Here is a 24297-nt window from a genome sequence, read left to right on the forward strand (position 1 = left end):
AGAGGGCAAGCAATGAACTCTTCTCCCTGTTCAACTTCCACGAGCCATCCCGGGCAGGAAAACTGCAAGCCCCAGCATGCAACGCGCCTGGCAAGGCCGCTGAAACCCGGAAACAGGTGAGCTCTGCCTTTAGAGTGGGGGGGAAAGGGGGCAGGGACGACAAAGCCCCGCCTATCTCTTCTTTTGCTTTGCTATTGGGTCGTTGGCTGGCAATCAGAGGCAGGGCCCGGTTGTGATTGGCTGGGAGGGCCCTCCACGCCTTCTTTTCCCACAAGATCAGAAGTACAAGCAAACTTGCATTCCTTTGATCTGGGATTGCCCCCTCCCTCTTTTTGGGGTGCGCGTGTGGGGGTTTTGCTAGTGACCCTCCATGAAAATGGTGAGTTTTTTTAAATATATGTGGTATAGTCCTACCCGCCTTCCAGCAGTGCTCTGAGAGGTGGTAGGGCTTAGGTGTCCGGCGGGGGGGTCATTGTGGGTCTGAAGAAAGAGCTGACTTCATACTGAATCAGACGTTTGGTCCTTTCTGATCCAGTGGCTTGGCAACATCTCTCCAGAATCTCAAACCGGGGAGGTGGCTTCCTCAGACCTAACTGGAGATGCCTCTTGTGCACTTCTAGTTTTTTCCCCCCTCCTGTCTGCTTGTCCATGAGGACTAGCAGCTTGAAAAGGGATACCTCCCATTCTGGATTTTTGTGTGTGGGGGGTTGTTTTTTAACATGAACCTTGTGTGGTTCTTCCTCCTGCTGCTGCTACAAGATGGGCCTGGAGGGCTTTGGTGACCCTCAAGAGAGAAATTTATGCTAGAATATAAATTTACCTTGGTGCAAGGTAAAATAACATCTTACTACTGTGTGGAGGCGTGAGACAGTTTCCTTCCCTTCCTCCCCCCCCCCTTTATTTTTTAGGCTGGTTTGTAGCACTGTTGAAGCCCCGCAGCCGGACATCAGATTCTTGCTCTTAAAATAGAACGGAAGCGAACCTAGCCTCCTGACGCCCTATATGGTGTCCACGTTTTAGCCACAGCTGCAGGGAGGTTCAAATCTGAGATCTGGAGGAGGGGGTGAGCAGAGAGTGATTTCCAAAAATATGTTGCAAGCGAGCCAAAAATGTGAGCCAGCAATCGGTTAGCTGGAACAAGTATCCACCTTGGGAAAAACGACAAAAATACAAATAAACGAACAAAAACTAGAAAGGTGGCTTTAAAAGAACCAGCCATTGGTCGACTGATGCAGGAACTGAAGGGGGCTTAATCCTTCAAAAGTGGAGGAGTAAACACTGAAAGCCTTGGGGGAACTAAAGGGTTTGACTTGCTCTCAGGCAGCTTCCTATATCTCTATTTAAGCAGCCCTTTATTCAGAACGGTGAGGACTAGAATCTTGCTTTATTTTCAAAGAAAAGATTATTGCTCAGTGGTTTGCTTTGCATGCAGCTTCAGTCCCCGCCATCTCCAGTTAGGGCTGAGAAAGACCCCTGCCTGGGAAGCCGCTACCAGTGAGTGTAGACTACTTTTATCTAGAACTTGGCACATGGCAGCTTCCTATTTAAATTAGCTCTTCACTTAGAACCATGAGGACTAGTACTTTACTTTTTTAGGGGAAGTGCCTGCATGCAGAAGGTCCCCTCTGGGTAGGGCTAGAAAAGACGATCTGCCTGGCACCCTGGCTTGGAATTGGGCAACTTTCTACATTCCTCTGTTTCTAATTGGCAGGCAGTGATGGGGGTGCAACTGGTGGTCTCCTTGCTCGTGGCCAGCATCATGCAGAAAATGGCACCTCACTGGTCGTTTGCCCGGTGGCTCCTTTGCAACGGAAGGTACTGTAAACCCGCTGGGGGCTGAGAAATGCCATGAAGGTGTAGCAAATAGTCAAAATTGTTTTAATACTAGTATTTTAATATGGGGGGAGGGAAGTTGGAGGCTCCCACATTCAGCCTTGTGGGCACTGAAAATGTATTCAGCCACCCGTGCCTCTGTGATTCCGGCTGCAAACCTCCGTACATATCCTCAAGGGCAAAGGATACCCCTGAATTTACTTCAAGTCAGGGGCAGACAACCTGATCATTCAGCATTCATACCTGATTTCATAGAATCAAAGAATAGTCGAGTTGGAAGGGGCCTCTAAGGCCATCAAGTCCAACCCCCTGCTGAATGCAGGAATCCAAATGAAAGCCTCCCTGACAGGTGCCTGTCCAGCTGCCTCTTGAAGGTCTCCAGTGCTGGAGAGGCCACCACCTGCCAAGGTCATTGGTTCCATGGTCGTACCGCTCTAACAGGAAGTTTTTCCTGATGTTCAGTTCAAATCTGGCTCCCTGTAATTTGAGCAGAGATCCTGGCCACCCTCTGTGTGGCAACCTTTCAAGGACTTAGAATCATAGAATAGTTGAGTTGGAAGAGGCCTATAAGGCCATCAAGTCCAACCCCCTGCTCAATGCAGGAATCCAAATCAAAGCATTCCCGACAGATGGCTGTTCAGCTGCCTCTTGAAGGCCTCCAGGGTTGGAGAGTTCACCTCCTCCTGAGGTCATTGGTGCCATTGTTGTACTGCCCTAACAGTTAGGAAGTTTTTCCTGATGTCCAGTCGAAATATGGCTTCCTGCAACTTGAGCCCATTATTCCGTGTCCTGCGCTCTGGGACGATCGAGAAGAGATCCTGGCCCTCCTCTATGTGACAACCTTTCAAGTCTTTGAAGAGTGCTATCATCTCTCCCCTCAGTCTTCTCTTCTCCAGGCTAGACATGCCCAGTTCTTTCAGTCTCTCCTCATAGGGCTTTGTTTCCAGTCCCCTGATTATCCTCATTTCCTTCCTCTGAACCCTTTCCAGTTTGTCTGCATCCTTCTTAAAGTGCGGTATTCAGAACTGGATGCAGTCCTCAAGATGAGGCCTAACCAGTGCTGAACAGAGGGGATTTGCTTGCTTGGTTAGCCTATGTCCAGCCCTTATTGAGCATACGTCCTGATTTGCCTGCAGGGTATTCCTGTTAAACATTCATTCATTGTACATTGTTCAACGCATTTCCCCATCTCTTTCCCCGTTGCAAAAAGTCAATTTTTTAAAAAGTGGGTTTTTTTTCATATGGGCAGGCAAGGGGAACCTCTGGGTTAGAGGGCCAAAAATGGTCCTTCAGGCCTCTTGGCTTCTCCCCCCCCCCAAGTGCTAGGGTAATAGAGCGCTTCCATCCACTTTAATTGCACAAACCTATAAAATTTCGGCATGCACCTGAATCTTTCCCGCAAAATAGTGACACTCTGATGGCTGTCTGGGAGATGCAGTCAACAAGTTGTTGTGGGACATTTTTATTTTTTAAAGAAAAAAGGCAGCAGATTTAAAAATTTTCCTTCTTTAATAACAATGGTCATTTTAAATGATGAAATTCATGACTGCAAACCTAGAAAAAGGGTACTCTCTCTCCTTCTCTCCCCTGCTCTATTTTTCTAAATTTTGAAATCCAAAGAAAAACTGAGAAGTTTAATAACAAACCAATATGCATCCCAAATGTCTTGAGTGAGAAGAACGAGCAGGTGGCATCCAACTAAGTCTTACTGAGAAGTAGACCCATTGGAATTAATGGAGCGAAGTCAGTCTTCTCCGTTAATTCCAGCGGGTCCCCTCCAGGTAAGATTGATGCTGCCTTCAGCCCGCAGTCTGTCCGGTCTGTAACCTCTTTCCCCTTCACTCCCACCAGCTTGCATCGCTTCAAGCACCCGTCGGAAGAGGAGCTCTTTGTCCTCGCTGGGAAGCACAAGCTGAAAGGGAAGCGGGAGCGGTGAGTGAAGTTGGCGGGAGGGCGGCCATCTTGGCTGTCAAATTGGCATGGTGGGTGGGGTTCAATCTCGCACACACAGACCGCACACCACAAAAAGTGTGGAAAGTCTAGATCAGTCTACCCCAATCGAGTGCCTTCCAACTCCCTTCAGCCCTGGCCAGCCTGGTCCAAGAACACTATACTTGGGGGGGGGGGATCAGGTCAACTGATTTTTTTAATGTGTTAAGATAGCTTGTAAGCTGCCTAGAGAGTTTTTTTTGTAAAGCAGTTAATTACTTAAATAATAAAAAAATAGCAATGCATCCAATTAAGTTAGAGTTAAGTTAGACTCAGAGGAAGGCAATGGTAAACCCCTCTGAATACCTCTTGCCATGAAAACCCTATGAACAGAGTATCCAAAATGCAACACGAGATAGTGCTGGAAGATGAGACTCCCAGGTCAGATGGCATTCAGGGTCTACTGGGGAAGAACAAAGGACAAGTACGAGTAGTGCTGTGACTAATGACGCAGCTGGGTCACAGCCAAAAGGAAGCCCAGAGGCTGATGCGCACCGATGCAAAAGGAGAGTCTGGAGTTGTACGACGCACACAACAGGAACATGGAATGTGAGAAGCATGAAGCAGGGAAAGTTAGAAATTGTCAAGCAAGAAATGGAGCGTATCAACATTACTTGGCGTGAGTGAATTAAAATGGATGGGAATGGGACATTTTCAATCAGGCAACTCAAAATATTTTATGTAGGAAATGATAAATTAAGAAGAAACGGGGTTGCTCTAATAGTGAGAAGTGATGTAGCAAAAGCAATTAGGAGCTACAACGCACAGTCTGAGCGAGTTTTATCAATGAGATTAAATGGGAAACCTATTAACATAACCATCATCCAAGTCTACACTCCAATGGCAAACACAGAAGAAGAGGAAATGGAGAGATTTTATGCAGAAGTACAGGAAGAAATTGATCACACACCAAAACAGGATGTTCTGATAATCATGGGGGCCAGGAACGCAAAAGTAGGGAACAGAGAAGAACTAGAAATTGTGGGAAAATGGGGCTTAGGAGAAACGAAGCAGGAGAAAGACTTATTGAACTCTGTGAAGCCAATAAACTGTTTCTTGCGAACACATTTTTTGAGCAACCGAAAAGACAACTATACACGTGGATATCACCAAATGGTCAATACAGGAATCAAATCAATTATATAATTGGAAGCAGAAGATAGAGAAGTTCCATACTTTCAGCAAAAACAAGACCAGGAGCAGACTGTGGTACAGATCATGAACTGGTCGTATCGAAAATCAGAGTAAAGCTAAAGAAGACCAACAAAGCAATCATAATGCCAAAATACAATTTAAATAACATCCCAGAAGAATATAAAGATCAAATAAGGAACAGATTTGAGGCTTTAAACGTAGTTGACAGAGAACCAGAAGAACTATGGACTGAAGTCAGGGACATGATCAGGGAAGAATGCAAAAAGACAATACCTCTCGTTAAAAAGAGAGAAAGACCTCAATGGATGACTGAAGAAACTCTTAAAATTGTTAAAGAGAGAAGGAAAGCAAAAGCAAAAGGAGATAGAAACATGGTGATGCAGACGATACCGTACTACTAGCAGAAACCAGTAATGATTTGAAACGAATGCTGATGAAAGTTAAAGAGGAAAGCACAAAAGCAGGACTACAGATGAACGTCAAGAAGACTAAAGTAATGACAACAGAAGATTTATGTAACTTTAAAGCTGACAACGAGGACATTGAATTTGTCAAGGTTTATCAATACCTCGGCACAGTCATTAACCAAAATGGAGACAATAGTCAAGAAGGCTAGGACTGGGGAGGGCAGCTATGAGAGAACTAGAAAAGGTCCTCAAATGCAAAGATGTATCACTGAACACCAAAGTCAGGATCATTCAGACCATGGTATTCTCGATCTCTATGTATGGATGTGAGAGTTGGATAGTGAAAAAGGCGGATAAGAGAAAAATCAACTCATTTGAAATGTGGTGTTGGAGGAGAGCTTTGTGCACACCATGGACTGTGAAAAAGACCAATACTTGGGTGTCAGAACAAATTAAACCAGAACTATCACTAGAAGCTAAAATGATGAAACTGAGGTTATCATACTTTGGACACATCATGAGAAGACAGGATTCACTAGAAAAGACCATAATGTTGGGAAAAACAGAAGGGAGTAGAAAAAGAGGAAGTCCAAACAAGGGAGCCACAGACCTGAACTTACAAGATCTGACCAGGGTGGTTTATAACAAAGGCTATTGGAGGTCACTGATTCATAGGGTCACCATAAGTTGTAATCGACTTGAAGGCATATAACACCAACAGACCCACTAAAATTGATGGACCTCAGTTAGTCAAGTCCATTACTTTCAAAGGGTCTACTCTGAGTAGGGCTAATGTTAGTGGTGCTCAGAGTAGACCCTTCGAAATTAATAGAAATGACTAATGTAGGTCCATCAATTTCAGTGGATCTGCTCTGACTAAATTTAGTTGGATGCAACCCTCAGGTTATAATATCCCTTTGCACTAGGCCTAACCCTATCTGCACTACAAATGTAAAGCACTATTATGGCACTTTAAACAGTCTTGGCTTTCCCCAACCAATCCTGGGAATTGTAGTTTTTTGAAGGGTGCTGAAAGTTGTTAGGAGACCCCCTATTCCCCTCATGGGGCTACAATCCGCAGAGTTCTCTAGGTAAAGGGACTGGCGGTTAAACCACTCTGAGAATTGGGGCTCTGTCAGCAATCTTAACAAAGTACAGTTCCCAGGATTCTTTGTGGGAAGCCATCACTGTTTAAAGTGGTATCATAGTGCTTTAAATGTATGGTGTGGATGGGGCCAGTGTTAGCAGTGAGGAATGATCGCTGCTTGCTTCTGACTGTCTGTCTCTAACAGAAGGATCAATGGAGTCACAGAGGACAAGCCTTCATCCGTTCCCAGAGATATAGATCTGCGCCTGGAGAGCAGCCCCATCACCGCTGTGGACGCTCTGGGTAAATCGGTGGAGGGTGGATTCTCGAAGCTTCATCTCTTTTATTTTATTTATTACATTTGTTTACCACCCCATAGCTGAAGCTCTCTGGGTGGTTTACAACAATTAAATCTCTTTGGTGTAAAGGGTGGGCCAGGAGGAGTACCCTATTTTCCCCCAACAGCTTTGGAGACAAGGAGGGCTTGTGAGGGTCTGGGGATACCCCCCAAGGTTTTCTTCCTTTAAATGTTTTGCTTTTTCAAATGGAAGCAAAGTTTCTTGCCCTTTTTACCAGTGTAGATCAGAGGGCGTGCAATGATTCTGCCCAATTTCTCCCTAAACAAGCAAGCTGGCCGCCACTTGCTGCACCCTGCATGAGACTGATTACTTGCAGCCGCTACAATCTGCATTCAGACCCAGTTTTGGAGTTGAAGCAGCCTTGGCTGCCCTTGTGGATGGCCTTCATAGATAGGAGGAGTGCGACGTTACTTCTGCTTGATCTCTCAGCAGCATTTGATACCACTGACCGTGGTGTCCTCCTGGACCAACTCAGTAGGATGGGTATTGGGGGCACGGTACTACGGTCATTCCGTTCTGATCTATAGGGCCGTGTTCAGAGAGAAGCACTGGGCGAGTACTCCTTGGCCCCCTGCACTTGTGCTATGGGGTTCCTCAAGGTAGTCCTTTCCCCAGTGCTCTTTAACATGTACATAAAGCCACTGGGAGCGCTCATTAGGAATTTGAGGGTCAGATGAGGGCTTGAATCCTGGGAAGATGGAGGCTCTTTGGGTGGGTGGTTCCTGTGTCCGGGAGATAGGCAAGTAATGTGTTCTGGATGGGGTTGCACTCCCTCTGAAGGCTTAGGGTTCATCTCTGTCACTTGAACTGTAATTCCCTGGAGGTCACAACAAGACCGTCTCTCTCCTTTCTGCTTAGTCCTGTGCTATTTCCTGGAATATCAGTGGTACGTGGACTTTGCAATGTATGCCGCTGTGGTCTACCTCTTCACTGAAGGCTACTACTGCCTGGTGGACCCCCCGAAAGAAGCCAACATTGGGATCCTCTGGTGCCTGCTGACAGTCGTCTTCTCCGTGTATCCGTCATCCCCGGAGACCTCGCGGCCTATTCCCCATCTCGCTTGCTTCCGTTGCTGAGCTATGGAGGCTCTTCTTTTCGGGGAAGAGTCGTAGTTGAGCAGTTGAGCCTTTGGTTTGCATGCAGAAGGGCCCAGTTTCAATCCCCGACATCTCCAGACAGGGCTGGGGTAAAGACTCCTGCCTGAAACCACCCTGGGCTCCTCCTGGGAGCAAGGGCGGGATATAAATTTAATAAACATATAAACCTTGCTGCCAGTCAGTGTAGACATTACAGACCTCAATAGACCAATGGCCTGGCTCAATACGAGGCAGCCTCCGATATTCCTAGCAATTAACTATTGGTTAGCGTTTGTATAATGCTTTATATAATTAGTTTTCCTCTGACGCTATAAAGCAAGGGTGGGCAGCTGATTTTATTTTGTTGAGGGCGATCCGTTGGGAGCTGCGTGTCTGCCGGTGGGCAGAGCCACAGCTGGAAATGGGTGGAGCCAGCGAGAAGTCATCTGGAATACAGACGGCCGTGGTTTGATTTTCAGTTTAGCTACCTCAGATTATAATTTCCAGCTCTACGCATGTCTGTTCAGAAGCTGGCCTTACTGGGTTTGATGGGATTGCTCTCAAATAAGTATACAGAGGATTTTTTTTTATAAAGTACAACAGAACAGTATTGCTACTGCTTTGGAAATCAAAGGAAAGTAATCATTAATGTGCTGGTTTAAAAATAAATAAATTCTGCAACCGGGCAGCCCAGATTATGCAATTTGAGGGTGGCATTCAATTGCTAGTCCTGCTCAGAGCAGACCCATTAAATAAAGGACATGACTAAATAGATCCATTAATTTCAGTGGGCCTACTCTGAGTAGAAGTTAGTTGGGCTCAATCCATTGCGTTTGTATGTGTGTTACAGAACCTGTTGTTTTGTTTGGAGGGCAGGCAGAACAATCTTTAAGTGGTCCACCAAGATCCTCAGCAGTTTTCAAGTCATCCGTGGGATGAAAAAAGCTAGGCTCCACTGCTCTAAGGGGTTTGCAATAAACAGTCTTTAGAAAGTTATAGCAACCACCAATGAAAAGAAACATTAAAAACATGAATAAATTAAAATATAAAATAAAACCAGTAATTATAAAGCACTTATTAAAATCACATATCAAGATGAGCATGTTAAAAGTTTCAAACCTGGGCAGGCTTGCTGTAGCAGAAGAGTTTTTAGCCGGCCCAGAAAACAATATAGTGCCTGCCTAATATCAGTGGAGAGAGAGATAACTTGGGGTGGGGGCTAAAAAAATTCCCCCCACTGCAGTCTGCAAGTGGTACAGTCTACCACTCACAGCTTGTACCACCTCATTCTGTTGCAGGTATAGACAGTGGGTTATATGCAATGTTAGTCCTACTCAGAGTCAAGGGTGTAGTTGTCTGGGGTCTTGATGGGTCATAGACTTGTTACTTTATTGGGAGGAGAATCCCAGCCAAGTCCCTGTGTATGAGCTAATCATCATGAGTGTATGAGCCACTGAGAAGACTCTTCTCAGTAGCTAACGTACAGACTGATTGGCTCTTAGGGATGTCTGTTGTAGTGGAGTGTGGACTTGGAGACGACATGGAGAACAAAGGAGATGAGAGAAAACTATCATGAAGGGACCCTGCACTTCTGAATTTGCCACTACGCTGCTGTTCACAGTAGACCGATTAAAATTAATCGGCATGACTAAATTGGGTACGTTAATTTCAGTGGGTCTGCTTTGAGTAGAACCCAAGGCCTTGTAACCCAAGCAACAATTTTGCAAGAGAAGTTAGGGTGTAGAGGAGAGGTCCTCCAGTCTGGAAATAATCCCAAAAGTTAAACAATAAGAATCTCCTTTGTGTTACAACCTTAGCACAAACCTCTCCAGCAAAATCTTTTACATGGTGATGCGCCATTACTTCCGCTCCAAGGAGGGGGGCGAGCGTGCCGTTTGCCTCGCCTTCGCCACCTTCTTCCTCCTGGTTGCCATGGTGGTCCTCGTCGTCCGCGAAGACTACCTTGAATTTGGCCTCGACGCAGGTGGGTGAGTTAGGGACTAGCAGCCTGCGGGCCAGATCCGAGCCATGAAGCAATGATTCTAATGTGCCCTTTCTCTCATCTCTGCAGGGCTGACCAGCGTCACGGACAACCTGGAGGTCTTCTTAAAGGAGCAAGGTTGGGAATGGACGTAAGTGGACCTCTGCAATCTTAAACCCTACCCAGTATTGTTTCTGCCATCTCTTCGCCTCCTAAATGGAGATTTAACTATTTATTTATTTGTTTAACAAAATTTATATACCTCTAAGTGGCTTATAAACATAGTTTTTAATATGCTTTTTAATATGTTCTTAAATTTTCTTTTTTAAAATATTTTTAATCTTCAAATATGTTTTCATAGCTTTTTTTAAGTTACATTTTTGAAGATGTTTTGTTGTAATGTGTTTTAAAGTTTGTTTTTATGATGTTTTAGTGCTTTTGTTTGCCGCCCTGGGCTCCTGCTGGGAGGAAGGGCGGGATATAAATCGAATAATATATATATATATATATATATATATATACAGTATATTAAAATTATAAGTAAAAAACAGTTTAAAAATGAGTTTAAATGTTTAAAAGACAATTAAACGTTAACAGTGGGCTAAAAAGAGATTAAATGTCTAAAATGAGGCATGCCAAGGGCTCTGGAGAGTTACCCAAGCTTTTCTTGTGATGGGGCCTTTCCTCCCTGAAATCTGATATTGGGTTTATTTGTTATCTATTTATTTATTACATTTATATACCACCCCATAGCCGAAGCTCTCTGGGCAGTTCACAGCAATTAAAAACAATAAAAACAAATATACAAATTTTAAAACACAAAAAACAATTTAAAAACACAATGTAAAACTGAAAACAATTTAAAAACACATGCTAAAATGTGTTTTCCAAGATCTGAGCTGAATTCTCATTCGGCTCCACTGGACATAGTGGGTCATGCCTAACTAGGTTCTACTCAGAGTCGACCCATTGAAATGCATCGACTTAAGTTAGTCATGCCCATTGCTTTCAGTGGGTGTTCTCTCGGCAGAATTAACACTGGGTACAACCCAGTATCTCAGTAAGCCTTACACACCCCATTTCTCTGTTCCTTCCCTCCAGGACCCCCGTGACTAAGCTGACGGTCAAACTGGGCCTGGTGGGCCTCTGCTCTTTCATCGGCGCCTGCCTGACCTTCCCAGGGCTGCGGCTGGCTCAGACTCATTTAGATGCCCTCAAGATGGCGGCCGACCGGCCAATGGTCCAGTTGTGTAACGGCTAGCGGGAGGGGCAACTGGTTGCGTTTTGGAGGGAAGGATTTGCCGCCTTCCAGCTAAAAAAATAAGGGGGGTGTGAGCTTCCCAGGAGAAATCTCCCGCTTGGGAGCGGTTGAAATGGATATGTGCACAGGAAGGTCACATTCACACCAGACATTTATTCCACTTTAAACAGTCATGGCTTCCCCCAAAGAATCCTGGGAAATATAGTTTCTGAAGGGTGCTGAGAGTTGTTAGGAGACCCCTATTCTCCTCACAGAGCTACAATTTGCCATAGTGGTTTGACAGTCATTTCCTCTTCCCAGAAAAGTCTTGAGGCTGTAGCTCCGTGAGGGGAACAGGAGTCTTGTAACAGCTTTCAGCACCTTTTATAAATCAACACTTCCCAGGATTCTTTGAGGGAAGCCATGACTGTTTAAAGTGGAATAATCACCCTATTTATTTAATCTATATGCAGAACATATCATACGGAAAGCAGGATTGGACCAAGATGAAGGAGGTGTGAAAATTGGAGGGAGAAATATCAACAATTTAAGATATGGAGACGATACCGTACTACTAGCAGAAACCAGTAATGATTTGAAACGAATGCTGATCAAAGTTAAAGAGGAAAGCACAACAGCAGGACTGCAGATGAACGTCAAGAAGACTAAAGTAATGACAACAGAAAATTTATGTAGCTTTGACAATGAGGACATTGAACTTGTCAAGGATTTTCAATACCTCGGCACAGTCATTAACCAAAATGGAGACAATAGTCAAGAAATCAGAAGAAGGCTAGGACTGGGGAGGGCAGCTGTGAGAGAACTAGAAAAAGTCCTCAAACGCAAAAAGTCAGGATCATTCAGACCATGGTATTCCCAATCTCTACGTATGGATGTGAAAGTTGGACAGTGAAAAAAGCGGATAAGAGAAAAATCAACCCATTTGAAATGTGGTGTCGGAGGAGAGCTTTGCGCATACCATGGACTGCGAAAAAGACAAATAATTAGGTGTTAGAACAAATTAAACCAGAACTGTCACTAGAAGCTAAAATGATGAAACTGAGGTTATCATACTTTGGACACATCATGAGAAGACAGGATTCAGTAGAAAAGACAATAATGCTGCGAAAAACAGAAGGGAGTAGAAAAAGAGGAAGGCCAAACAAGAGATGGGTTGATTCCATAAAGGAAGCCACAGACCTGAACTTACAAAGATCTGAACAGGGTGGTTCATGACAGATGCTCTTGGAGGTCACCGATTCACAGGGTCGCCATAAGTCGCAGTCAACTTGGAGGCACATAACAACAACAAACAGTGGAATAAATGTCTGGTGTGAATGTGGCCTTTGTGGATGAGGTGGGCAGTGAGTGGATGCAGAAATGCCTCCATGCATTGTTTCAGGGAGAGATGGACTCCCATATTTATTCTGTAACTTATCTGCCCTGCCAAGACTCCCCATGTGGCCAGCAAGGCTGTTTTGGCCAAGCCATACCGTGTCAGATGTGGGGCAGGTAAAGGGAAAGCTGGGTCAGCTGATTGTCCGTGCTTGCAAATCCGTGCGGACCAAAGTGGTCATTGTGACATTGGGGGTGGCTGTGATCCATTCTCCTGTGGAGACGATGATCCTGTTCCCCACCACTGGTGTAGATTCCGGTTCTCCGCATTATGTCACGCTGCGGCATGACCAAGAGACAGAACCCAGGGCGCGGCTATGCAGATTAAGGGGCAGGGCATACTGATAAGAACACATCTCTGTGTGTGCCATAGGGCATCCCTAAATCTGTTCAGTTGTGCGGGGAAAGTAAAATGTTGACTTTGAAAGAAAAAAAAACACTTGGTGTTGAAGCAATATTTGCCCTCCAACCTAGCCGGCAGCTGGGATGGCTGTCTCCAAGAGAAAAGCTGGGAGACGTTTTGCACCCCACCCTGGAAAAGGGAGGTGGTGTCTTTGCATCAAACGCTCCCCTCCCTTCAGGCTCGGCCTGTCATGGCCTTCACGTTTTTTGTAAAGCGTCTGGGCAATTGTGGTGCAGTGTGTGTACATGTGTATGCGGGTGAAGCAGAATAATCTCTCTGAAATATAAACTAACCCGTTTTGGCTGTTTGTTTAGAGGAGGGGTGTGGTTAAAAGAGGAAGGGGGCAGTGACCACACGGGTGAGGAGCATCGGTGGGACGGCTTGGGACCGCAGTACCTGACGGAATGCCTCTCCCGATATGAACCTACCTGTACGCGACGCTCAACATCGAAGGCCCCCCTCCGGGTGCCCACTCCGAGGGAATCTGGGAGGCTGGCAACAAGGGAGAGGGCCTTCTCAGTGGTGGCCCCCAAATTATGGAATGATCTTTTTGACGACGTGCACCTGGCACCAACACTGTTATCTTTTCGGCGCCAGGTCAAGACTTTCCTCTTCTCCCAGGCGTTTTAGCATGTGTCTTTAAATGGCCTTTTCAAAATATGTTTTTTAAAAATTTGTATATTTGTTTTTAATTGTTGTAAACCGCCCAGAGAGCTTCGGCTATGGGGCGGTATACAAATGCAATGAATAAATAAATAACCGGTCTTCTTCACCCTAACCTGGCAGGCTGCTCCTCCACGCCAGCTTCCTCGCCCCCGTGATGGTGTTGCTGATGTGGGTCAAGCCCATCTCCCGGGACCTCTTGTTGCACGCCCCCATGGGCAAACAGACAGTCCAGATGTAAGTTAGCGTTGGGGTTTTGTTTTGCTTTGGCATTTGGTTGCAGGCCACTCTCACTGGCTCTTCAGACTCTCCCAGGCCATAGCCCTCGCCCGCCCTATTTCACACCTTGAGTGTTTCTGCCTTGAGTTCTGGTCACGCCTCTCCTTGCCAGGATGGAAACAGATGGGCTTCAGCCAGCAGGCCGGTCGTGGTGTGCTCCACGGACATGGAACCTTTTCAAGTCCGAGGGCCGCCTTGCCTTCTGAGCAGCCTTCTGGGGGCCACTCTGGCAGTGGCCAGAGACAAAAGGGGGAGTGACAAGTATTCATTTTACACCCACCCGCCTCTCTGCCCTCCATCAAGGCAAGCAAACGGCATTAGCAGAGTTCCAGAACACATCCAGGCCAAGTGCAAACAGTCAAGGAGGGTACAAAGGAGGCCTGGGGAGGGGCGTGGCTGGGGACTCCTGAGGGCCAAAGACAGATTTGGAGGGCCGCATTTGGCCCCCTGGTCCTGAGGTTCCCCAGCCCTATTCTAGTGCGTCATATATCCTGGTTTCTTCTTTTACATTTTGCATAACTGATTCAAGTTTTCTAGCCCAAGAGCCCAGAGGGCAGTGACCACTAGAGATTTTATTCATGCATCCCCTTTTGGCTTCCTAGCCTATTTCTTTCTAAAGTTATTTCTGTATCTTTGAGGGCTAGTAACTTGATTCCTCTCTTACTGTGTACCGTTCTGGTCGCCTCATCTCAAAAAGGATATGATAGAGTTGGAAAAGGTTCAGAGGAGGGCAACCAGAATGATCAAGGGGATGGAGCGACTCCCTTACGAGGAAAGGTTGCAGCATTTGGGGCTTTGTAGTTTAGAGAAACGGCAGGTCAGAGGAGACATGATAGAAGTGTATAAAATTATGCATGGCATTGAGAAAGTGGATAGAGAAAAGTTTTTCTCCCTCTCTCATAATACTAGAACTCGTGGACATTCAAAGAAGCTGAATGTTGGAAGATTCAGGACAGACAAAAGGAAGTACTTCTTTACTCAGCGCATGATTAAACTATGGAATTTGCTCCCACAAGACGCAGTAATGGCCACCAGCTTGGATGGCTTTAAAAGAAGATTAGACCAATTCATGGAGGACAGGGCTATCAATGGCTACTAGCCACGATGGCTGTGCTCTGCCACCCTAGTCAGAGGCAGCATGCTTCTGAAAACCAGTTGCTGGAAGCCTCAGGAAGGGAGAGTGTTCTTGCACTCGGTTCCTGCTTGCGGGCTTCCCCCAGGCACCTGGTTGGCCACTGTGAGAACAGGATGCTGGACTAGATGGGCCACTGGCCTGATCCAGCAGGCTCTTCTTATGTTCTTAAATGAGGAATTCTCTGCCTGAGATTCTCAGGTAGCTCCTGGGGAACCCCAGAACGTGCTTGAAAAACCGTTGCTCAGGGAGCCTCTTTCTTCCCTTGCAGCATGTCCAACGCCACCTACAATTCTGTGCGTCTCTGGACCGTTGTGGCCCTGTGCCTCCTCCGCCTAGCCGTCACCCGGCACCATCTCCAGGCTTACCTGAATCTTGCTGAGCAATGGGTGGATCAAATGAAGAGGGAGGCTGGCCGGATTGCTGTGCTGGAGATCCAGCGGAAGGTGCACCATGGGTGACAACGGAGGTGGGGGGGGTTGCCCAACCCATCAAGCAGGTGCAAGCAGTTTGGGAGGGAGGGGTCAGTTTTCTAAAGGTGTGCAAAAAAAAAAAGTCACAAGAACCCATCTTGCAATCTTGTTCTTAATGCAGTCATTATTGTTATCAACTGACCTTTTTTGGCTGTTTGTTTGGAGTAGAAACAGAGGAAGGCCAAACAAGATGGATTGACTCCATCGAGGAAGCCGCAGACCTGATCTTCCAAGATCTGAACAGGGTGGTTCATGACAGATGCTCTTGGAGGTCTCTGATTCATTGGGTCGCCATGAGTCGTAATCAACTTGAAGGCACATCACAACAGTTAAAAACATCTCAGCCGTAAAATATTAAGACATTTATAAAATGCCCACAAATTTTCTATCATAGGATCATAGAATAGTAGAGTTGGAAGGGGCCTATGAGGCCATCATGTCCAACCCCCTATAAGGTCCAACCCCCTATAAGGCCATCAAGTCCAACCCCCTAGTTCTAAGTGTTGCATATGCATTAAAACAGGAGTGCGGACCGTTTTTGGCTCAGTGGGCCAGATTGCAATTTGATCAAAGTCCTTTCTGTAGCACATTGCAGCTGATGGGGGTTGACATCTGCCTTGCTTTCTTCAGGGCTCACCTCCACAAACAGTTTCCTCACAGAGGAACTCGCTCCAGCCTACCTGTCTGTACCTGTCCAACACGTGACGTCAGGTGTGGGGCAGGTGGGTCTGGTTTGGGGAAAACAGCTTTGCAGGCCAAATTAGGACTCCTACCATGACAGATTTGGCAGATGTGGACCAGAGCTGCGGCAGCCTGGTATTAAGAGATAAGACAGTCCCTCTCCACCCTAGGCTCATAATCTAATAGACATGATGTGAAAGGAAAAAGGAACACAGAGGGAAGAAGAAAAGCCAGCATTGTCTGGCTGCTGGATGGGATCAGGTTGGTCACCTTTGGTCCCTGGCAAAAGTGTGCCTCCCTTCTGCTCTGAAGCCAGACACCCACCTGAGAGAGAGAAAGAGAGTTTAGGATCGTGCTGTACAGTTCCTCAAAACATAAACATTGCCAAGATTGTGTTTGTGTTTTTGAGATTGGGGTGGTTGTTGGTTTTTTTAAAACAGATCACCAGAATCTACTGCTACGTAACAGTGGTCAGCTTGCAATACCTGGCTCCAATCCTTCTCACCTTGCACTCTACGTTACTCCTCAAAACACTTGGTAAGGAGACCACTGAAGAGTAAAAACGGACTCCAGTGCAGCCAAGCCCCTCGCTGTAGTCTGTCTTGCAGGGGCGTAGTTGTCCAGGGGTGGCTGGGGGGGAGCATCTAAGACCCCTTAGTCTTTTGGGAGCTAGATCCCAGCAGGGCTCCTATGTCTCCAGCGTCCATGTGCCAATCAGAGGGGAGTGTGTAAGCCACTGAGAAGAGTCTTCCAAAGCAGTATTCAAGACTGGTTAGATTATTCTATAATCTTAGATGTTGTGAAGGGACCCTGCACTTCTGAATTTGCCACAACCCTAGTGCTGCCCTGGCAGTTGCATTTATTGACACGCACCAACACAGGAATTTGAGGAACATCCGTGGCCCTCAGATGTTGCCAGGCAACCAGTCCCATCGTCCCTGACCATTGGCCATGCTTGCAGCTCGGGCTGCTGGGAATCAGAGTCCCACAGTCTCTGGAAGGCTGCAGGTTCTCCATCCTGGTTTGGGACTTTAAAAAGTAAACACCGGCACCTTTCAAATTGGGCTCTGATGCGGACAGGCAGCCAACGCCAGTCTTTCAAAATAGGTGGAATACGAACAATTCTGTGTGCACTTTTCAAAATTCAAGTTCAGCATTAATTGAAGCTTCTCTGTCATCTTCAAGGGCAGCCCCACATATAACACTTTGCAGTAATCCAGCTGGGAGGTTTCCAGCGCATGGATCACTGTCTGCAAAGTTAACTCTGTCTCCATCTCACATGCTGTAGCGTGTAAGAGATAACAGGATGCCTCTGTTTAATGCCTCCCTGGCTCCTACTGGGAGGAAGGGCGGGATATAAATCTAATCAATAAAATATTTAGAAAACGCATTCTCTCCTGAAAGATGGGGATGCCTTTTAGGGGATATGGGGATGTCTCTCTCCCTTTTGTCCACCCCATACAAGCATGCCCCTTCCCAGAAGTGGCACAGGGAAGAATAAATTCAGCAAGTGAAAGAGGCAGAAGGATTTTTTGTGTGTGTGTGTGTGTGTATTTCTGTCTTGGAAACCAGGCAGTAATTGAAACAGCATTGTAAAGTTAACAAGCCTACCCCCAAAAAATGTCACTAGCATGTTGGAGGTTGGTGTTGGAGGGCAGAAGAGCTCTGCCCCTTTGTGGCAGCCCACTTTGTTTGCATGCCGCCCCACCTCCACCAGCCTACTCACTCGCCTGCATGCAGTTCCTGATCACCCATGGCGACCAGCCAAGTAAATCAGAATTTCTGTACATGCATCACTTCCATCTGTGCGTGTGTCTGTTTTTCAAGGTGAATACTCTTGGGGGCTGTACCCAGAGCCTGCCCTGACGTCACCAGCTGTGGACACGGTTCCTGTTCGTCAGGATGCTCCCTCAGACAAGGCAGGAACGGAGGACATCCGGGCCACCGTGGAGCAAATCACCGGGGCCCTCGGCGCCTTCAGCACAATCTTCACCCCTCTCTTCTACCGGGGGCTCCTCTCTTTCTTCACTTGGTGGGTGGCTGCCTGCCAAGTCATCGCCACCCTCTTTGGCCTCTATTTCCACCGGCACCTGGCTGCATCGTAACTGCAAGGAATGATCTCCAAGCATTCTCAGGATGGGACGGAAGACGGACAGAGCTCCTTTCCTGTGCGCCCTGCAGAAGCTTGGACATCCCTTGTGGTGCAATGGTCTGTGGCTGTTGGTCAGCTGCAGTGTGGGGCCTTCTCCATTAGGAAGGGGTGAGGGCGCTTACTTTCCCTGCCCACTTGTATTCCTCTGCTGTGCCATTAAGGAAAAACCCGTTGGTTTGCCCGGATTTCAACCCTCTTAACACCTGCTGCCAGTTTGATGTCCTCTAAGAGCCAGTGGTACTTACAAGAGGATGCAGGTCACCATTTCTACCCCACGCCTTTGGATCTTGCACTGTCAGGACACTGTGCGTTGAAATGGCATGGGGGAATTCACAAGAGTATGGTTACTGACCCGAGAAATAGGTTACCTGAGCATCTTGGCTTTCATTAAAAAAATTGTATCAGGTTTCTAGATCTCATGGCTGCAAAAAAATAATACGCTATCGACAGGCCCCAGGTTCAGTTCCCCGCATCTTCAGGTAGGCCTGGGAACGTCCGCTGTCCGAAATCCTGGAGAGCCACTTCCAGCCAGTGTAGATGGTGCTGAACTAGATAGACCAGTGGTCTGTCTTGGTATAAGGCAGCTTTCTGTTTTCCTATAACAAGCTTCTAAATCAGATGCTGGGGGGGGATTCTTAAAAGTGTTCATATCAGGTTTCTAGATCTCATGGTTGTAACAGCAAAAATGCTTGAAAGCGTTTGTATCTCAGAAGCCTTGCGCTGCGTACAAAAACTAAATCCTGCAAAGGTTACAATGGCAGAATAATGATGCTAAATTTAGAGGGAATTTTGCACAACTGCCAGAGGTTGCAAGATGCTTGTTTTCATCTAGGTGCAGGGCCAGCAGTTCACTAAGCAAATCTGGCTGCTTTTAGAGAAGCGGAGACATGCAGACGTTTGTACAAGGTGGCAAGTGGGGAAAATATTGTGGATAATTCCAGTTCCTTTTTGTTTTCTTGCCCTTAGACACTTAATTTTGCAAGCTAAAGAAATGTAGGTTTTTGGCTTAATATTTTCTTCCTCTTCTGCCTCCTTGCAAGCTCAGAAGTCCCCAGACAGTTTGTTTGTCGTTATTTGGGGGCTTCGAGTGGGGCTGGAAAGCTCAGCAGACAGTACCAGAGAATAGTTAACAGCTTCAGACACATGGCAATTAGTCCTCCCCCAGAGAGACCTGCCTAGACGTGATCTTTCGGTGGCCAGAGATGCTGACGGAGCAGTGGCTCAGACCGGAGCAGATCTCCTGTAAAAAGGGTGCGTGCACAAGCCAGACCTATTCAGTCTTAATTGTAATGAAGCGGTTAGCCATTCTCTTTGACCCTCCAGGGAGAAATGAACAAAGCACCACCATCTGTTCTGTCTGAGAAGAGATCTGATGGATTTAGAAGTCCAGCACTCTGATGCCTGGAACACCGGCTCGCAAGCATAGTTTCCCCATGTTATTTGTCTGGGCAGAGGGGCATAAGCACGTTCTTAAAGGTACAGCCAATGTTAGGAGTGATTTTGGTTGTTTTGCCCTTGAGAAAGAGCAATCCCTCCTCTAAAGCACTCTCTCCCTCTCGCCCCCCCCGATCCAACAAGCAGTGCCAACATCCAGACCAGGCAGATAGGGCAGTTTCTGCTGCAAAGTCCTGGCCTTAGATAGCCAACTATACTGAAAACAGCTCTGCTCCAGTACCTATAGCAGGAACTAAGGGGGATAGTGGGGGGAAGGCAGACAGAAACCACTGTTGTGGGATTTAAAGAGAGACAACGTACACGCAAAATAAGATAAATCATCTCTTTTTATTATTAAATATACATCCTCTTTTGGCACAGATCTCTTTACAAGTTATGTCGCTATAAACATTTGGTGTGTATATATATATATGTATAGAAATAAAAAGGGCTATTTGCCATATTTAAAAAAATCCACACGCACGCACACAGTTCAGACTCCTGATATACGTTTGACACGTCCGTGTTTGATTCAAGAGACAGGCAGCATTTTTACAACAGATTGTCCCTGTGCATAGAGCTATCTGCCTTCCCCACCCCCTATGCCCCCCCCAAGACATACATTAATATGTAGCCATTGCAACAGGGCCATTGGGGCTGACTGGATGTGAGGGGCGGGGGAGAGACGCTGTTTGCAGCCAAACTGTTTTGGGGAGTTCAGAGTTTCCTTGAAAAAACTTAGCAGACATCAGTAATGGAAGAAAAGATGACAGAAACCCCCCCGTCCCCCGAGAACAGTCTCTGCTTGCTGTCAACCAGGACCTCTCTCGTATGCCACCGCGACAGAGAAATTGGCTGGGCATATTTTAGGTCGAATGTTCTTGTTGTCACGGAGTGACGGGTGGTGGGGGTAAGACCGCTTAGCTCCTGTGAACAAGCACCTGCGAACCAAACTGACAGGTTAATGGGGAATGAATCTGCCCCTGGTAGAAAGTCGCAGCGTTAGGAGAGTGACTTTTCAAAGAGGGCGGGCCAACTGCAGCCCTCCACGTATTTGAGACTCCCAGTTGCCATCAGCCAGCATGGCCCATTGTCAGGAACAGAGCTTGGAAAAGTTACTTTTTTTGAACTACAACTCCCATCAGCCCAATCCAGTGGCCATGCTGGCTGGGGCTGATGGGAGTTGTAGTTCAAAAAAGTAACTTTTCCAAGCTCTCAGGAACAATAGGGATTGTGGTCCAGCAACATCTGGAAGGCCACGGCCCCTAACTTTAACCGAAGGGGAACCTCCTTTCTGCAATAATTTATCTGCCAGGATAACAACTTATTCTGCCATAGTACTCTCCCTCCCTCTTTTACGTGTTGGTGAGCAGGAGTGAGAAACAGCTGTGGCTCTTCAGAGGGTGCCGGACTCCCAAACTCCTCTCATCATCCCCGTGGTGGCTAGGGGCCGACAGGAGTTGGGAGCCCATCTTTTGTCGGGAGGGGCACAGGTATTTCCCAGCTTCGTAGCATCGCGTTAATGCAGGACGGCCGCCAATTGTGTTAGTTCCTCTTCGCCCCTGGGGGCAACCTGCACCCCTGCCTGTTACGAGGAATGTTGGTAGCAGGAAGACAGACAGCTAGCCTCATCCGGACAGACCTCCTTGCAGAGGATGCCCTGGTCAGACTCTAAGGAAGAAAAGCATCGCTCTGCAGTTGCTGATCCAGAAGATCTCACTCTGTGGGAACGGGGTGAGAGATGGAAGCGCAGCCCACAACCCCCCAAACCAGCTGGGCGCAGCCTCGGGGAGAAAACTCCTCAAGGCTGACAAGACAACTTGCCCAAATTACCTCTTGCCACCACGTTGTACCAAAGCCAGCTCCGTGTCTGAAAGTGATCAGATGAGGGTCAATGGTTTACTGTGAAGGCGATGGCAGGAGTGGGGCAGGACGAAGCGGAAGGCCCCTCGGGTTTTTGAAGAAGTTGGATTGGCCGTGGGAGACTCCAGTAAAAGGGGGAGGGGAGGGGGGGGGGAGGGCCATTTCATCTACTATTGCAAGGAGAGTCAAGCGGGAGTTGCGGTTCCGCACTGTCCGAGGACCCACATTTGAAGAACATTAGAGATTAGAGCAACTTCCTTCTCTGTCACCCAAACTACAAGGGAAAACAGACTCCCCAGAGATATTATTAGAGTCTTACTCACTTTAGGACCTCTTTTAACATACAGGTGGAAGCGGAAAGGGAAAAGTAAGCCAGCGTTTAAGACTTATCACATCAGCGAGCCATCTTCCTTGCAGAGGCAATTATCTCCTGGAGAGAATGCCAAAATCTGGGGTATTCTCCAAGATACAAAGTGTTTTGTGGATCTTGGGTTGCATGCATATCCAGAAGCATTTTTAAGAACGCGGCTGGCCTCTACAACCCCTGAGAAATTGCCTGTCCCCAACACACAAATCCCACTAAGCCATGCTGCAACCCGTCACACAATTACTGATGGCACAGAGAATTTCAGGATTACAAAATGGAACAGCTGCAGGGTGTGTTCTCCGGGACCTGTAAAGGGCTTCATCCTGCACAAGGGCATCTTCTGGGCCCTCCTTATGTGGTTTTATACTTGGGGGTCCGGGGAGGTAAAAGGCCTCAAGATTTGCATCCGGGCCAAAAAAAAAAGCTGCAGTATCTACAAGAGGGAAGGTGTGTACATTAAGTGTTACAAAGCAGTACAGTGAAATAGCGGACAGGTGGAGGGGGGGACAGCAAGATTAATTCAGCAGAATTTCGAGGAGGAGAAGGAGTTAACCTATAGACGTTGCTGGACTACCACTCCCATCATCCCCCCTCACTGTTGGCCATCCTGGCTGCTGGGGTTGGAGTCCAACAGGTCAGCCACCCTGTTCTAGAATGAACTGGCGCAGGATGGGACGTGCGGCTGTCTATGGCAACCGGCTACCCCAACCAGGCGCCCTCTAGACGCTTTGGACTTCTAGCTCCCATCCTCCATCCCCGCCCACTGGCCGCCAACGGCAGGGCAGGGAAGATCAGCGGCGCTCGCGACGTTGCTGGACTCCCAACTCCTACCACCATCGCTACTGGCTGCTGGGAGCCCCAAACAAGAAGATCTTGTAAGAGTCGCTTGTACACACCTGCCCTGCAGTAATGGTTAACACTGAGAGACAGGTAGAGTCGGCCTGGAGCATGCCTTCTCTTCCAAAGTTTGAACCCTGACAATACGTGTGTGTGCTTATTTAAAAATGCTGCTCCAAAAGGCAACACAACGATTTTAATACTTTTGATTTCCAATCCAGTCTCATAACTGGGAGCTTCTCTGCTTGCGGCAACAAGGAAATTCAAAGCGACATACGTCCCTCCCTCCAATCAACCCTACGGGGGGGGGCAAAAGATCCAGTTTTGGTTTTTCTTCCCAGGGTTGGCTCTCTTCCAGAAGGTTCTGGGCAGAGTTTTAAAGGGGGGAGGAAGAGAGAGGAGGAAGGTCCCATCCAGTAAATCCCAGGCCTTGGAAAGCAAACCTTATCAAATGAAAGACAGTGTGGGACGCAGAAGGCAGACACTTCCCACATCTCAAATATCTGGATAAGTCCATTTTAAAAAAAAGTTAAGACAGATGATGAACTGAATCGAAGGGAAGTCGCTGGGATTTGGCAAGGTGAGGCTGCGGACGATGCAGCATAAACAAGAGCCAGCTTAGTAGTACAGCTACAGCCTTCTGAAAGTCGTCCGTATGGGAAATTCAAAGGAGTTTCGTCCACTTTGTGGAAAAAGAAGAGCTGGGTGGGTGGGAAACAGCGTGAAGTCAACACTGGCAGGTTTTTCTGTTGCAAATCCAAGCTCCGGGAAAGGGAAGGCAGGATGCCGCTGCTATGGAGGGAGGGAGGGGGACTGGGGGGGGCACACAAGCAGTTCCACCACGAGAACCCTCTTTTGCTCTGAGCGGGGGGGATGAAGGAGAGATATCCACCTGCCTCTTACCAAACGTTGTACCGAATGAACCCCACTTGCTGGCCACTACCTTTCCACATTCGCTGCCCGCTCCCATTTACGGAGGAGGATTTGTGTGAGGTCGAAGGTCGTGAAGCTGATCCCCACGGCGACAGGGCCCTTGACCCAGTTCATGCTGAGTCCTTTGTAAAGGCCCCGGATGAGTCCCTCTTCCTGGATGATGTCCCGCATGGTGCGGAGGATGCTCCCGTACGTGAAGCCCATCACCCCCGCCGTCTGCATCCGTCGGCGCACAACGTCCAGCGGGTAGGAGGCGGACTGCCCGATCAGGCCGGCGCAGGCCCCAAAGAATAGCCGCTCCACAGGATAGGGCTGCGATCTGCCGCTGTGGTCTGGAGGAAGAAGAGATGTTTGTACACAACCATACAGACAGGCCTGGCGCCAACTAGCCCAAGGGCTGGCCCAAGGGCCCCTGAGGCTACAGGAGCCCCTGAGGGGCCCCTCTGCTCCCCTTCCGCAATTTGCGGCATGATGGCTGCAGCGGATCGCACGGCGAGAGCTTCAGGGCTCCGCCGTTCCCTTGCTTAACTTACCTTGTTTTGCGATTGTGCACGCAGC

The 24297-nt window shown here is 47.5% G+C and overlaps 2 protein-coding genes across 9 annotated transcripts in view; one reads left to right on the top strand and one right to left on the bottom strand.

Moving 5' to 3' along the window:
• Positions 1-244: 244 nt before the first annotated feature.
• Positions 245-20358, top strand: TMEM161A (transmembrane protein 161A). 3 transcript variants are annotated; one of them, XM_061602167.1, is made up of 13 exons: positions 246-379; positions 909-1063; positions 1712-1815; positions 3685-3765; positions 6677-6774; positions 7689-7845; positions 9739-9890; positions 9978-10038; positions 10989-11132; positions 13712-13825; positions 15271-15445; positions 16594-16690; positions 17981-20358. In XM_061602167.1, the coding sequence occupies exons 3-13, from the start codon at positions 1718-1720 to the stop codon at positions 18256-18258; spliced, it is 1455 nt and encodes a 484-aa protein (XP_061458151.1). In that variant the 5' UTR covers positions 246-379; positions 909-1063; positions 1712-1717; the 3' UTR covers positions 18259-20358. The 3 variants fall into 3 exon arrangements, with proteins under 3 accessions (XP_061458152.1, XP_061458151.1, XP_061458150.1); XM_061602166.1 differs by lacking the exon at positions 909-1063; XM_061602168.1 differs by lacking the exons at positions 909-1063; positions 16594-16690; positions 17981-20358 and adding an exon at positions 15641-16587 and having other exon boundaries at positions 245-379.
• Positions 20069-24297, bottom strand: part of SLC25A42 (solute carrier family 25 member 42) — a 42411-nt gene continuing 38182 nt past the window's right edge. For all 6 annotated transcript variants that reach the window (XM_061602169.1, XM_061602170.1, XM_061602171.1 and 3 more), the window contains one exon: positions 20069-24071. In XM_061602169.1, the coding sequence (XP_061458153.1) occupies positions 23746-24071 (326 nt within the window). In that variant the 3' untranslated portion in view covers positions 20069-23745. The remainder of the gene's footprint in view (positions 24072-24297) is intronic.

The sequence above is a fragment of the Rhineura floridana genome, chromosome 18 (assembly GCF_030035675.1).
Source record: "Rhineura floridana isolate rRhiFlo1 chromosome 18, rRhiFlo1.hap2, whole genome shotgun sequence".
NCBI classification, from domain to species: domain Eukaryota; kingdom Metazoa; phylum Chordata; class Lepidosauria; order Squamata; family Rhineuridae; genus Rhineura; species Rhineura floridana.

Coding starts and splice junctions, on each gene's coding strand:
- TMEM161A (XM_061602166.1), top strand. Junction 6,775..7,688: donor CACCGCTGTGGACGCTCTGG/GTAAATCGGTGG, acceptor CTTTCTGCTTAG/TCCTGTGCTATTTCCTGGAA. Junction 10,039..10,988: donor GAGCAAGGTTGGGAATGGAC/GTAAGTGGACCT, acceptor CCTTCCCTCCAG/GACCCCCGTGACTAAGCTGA.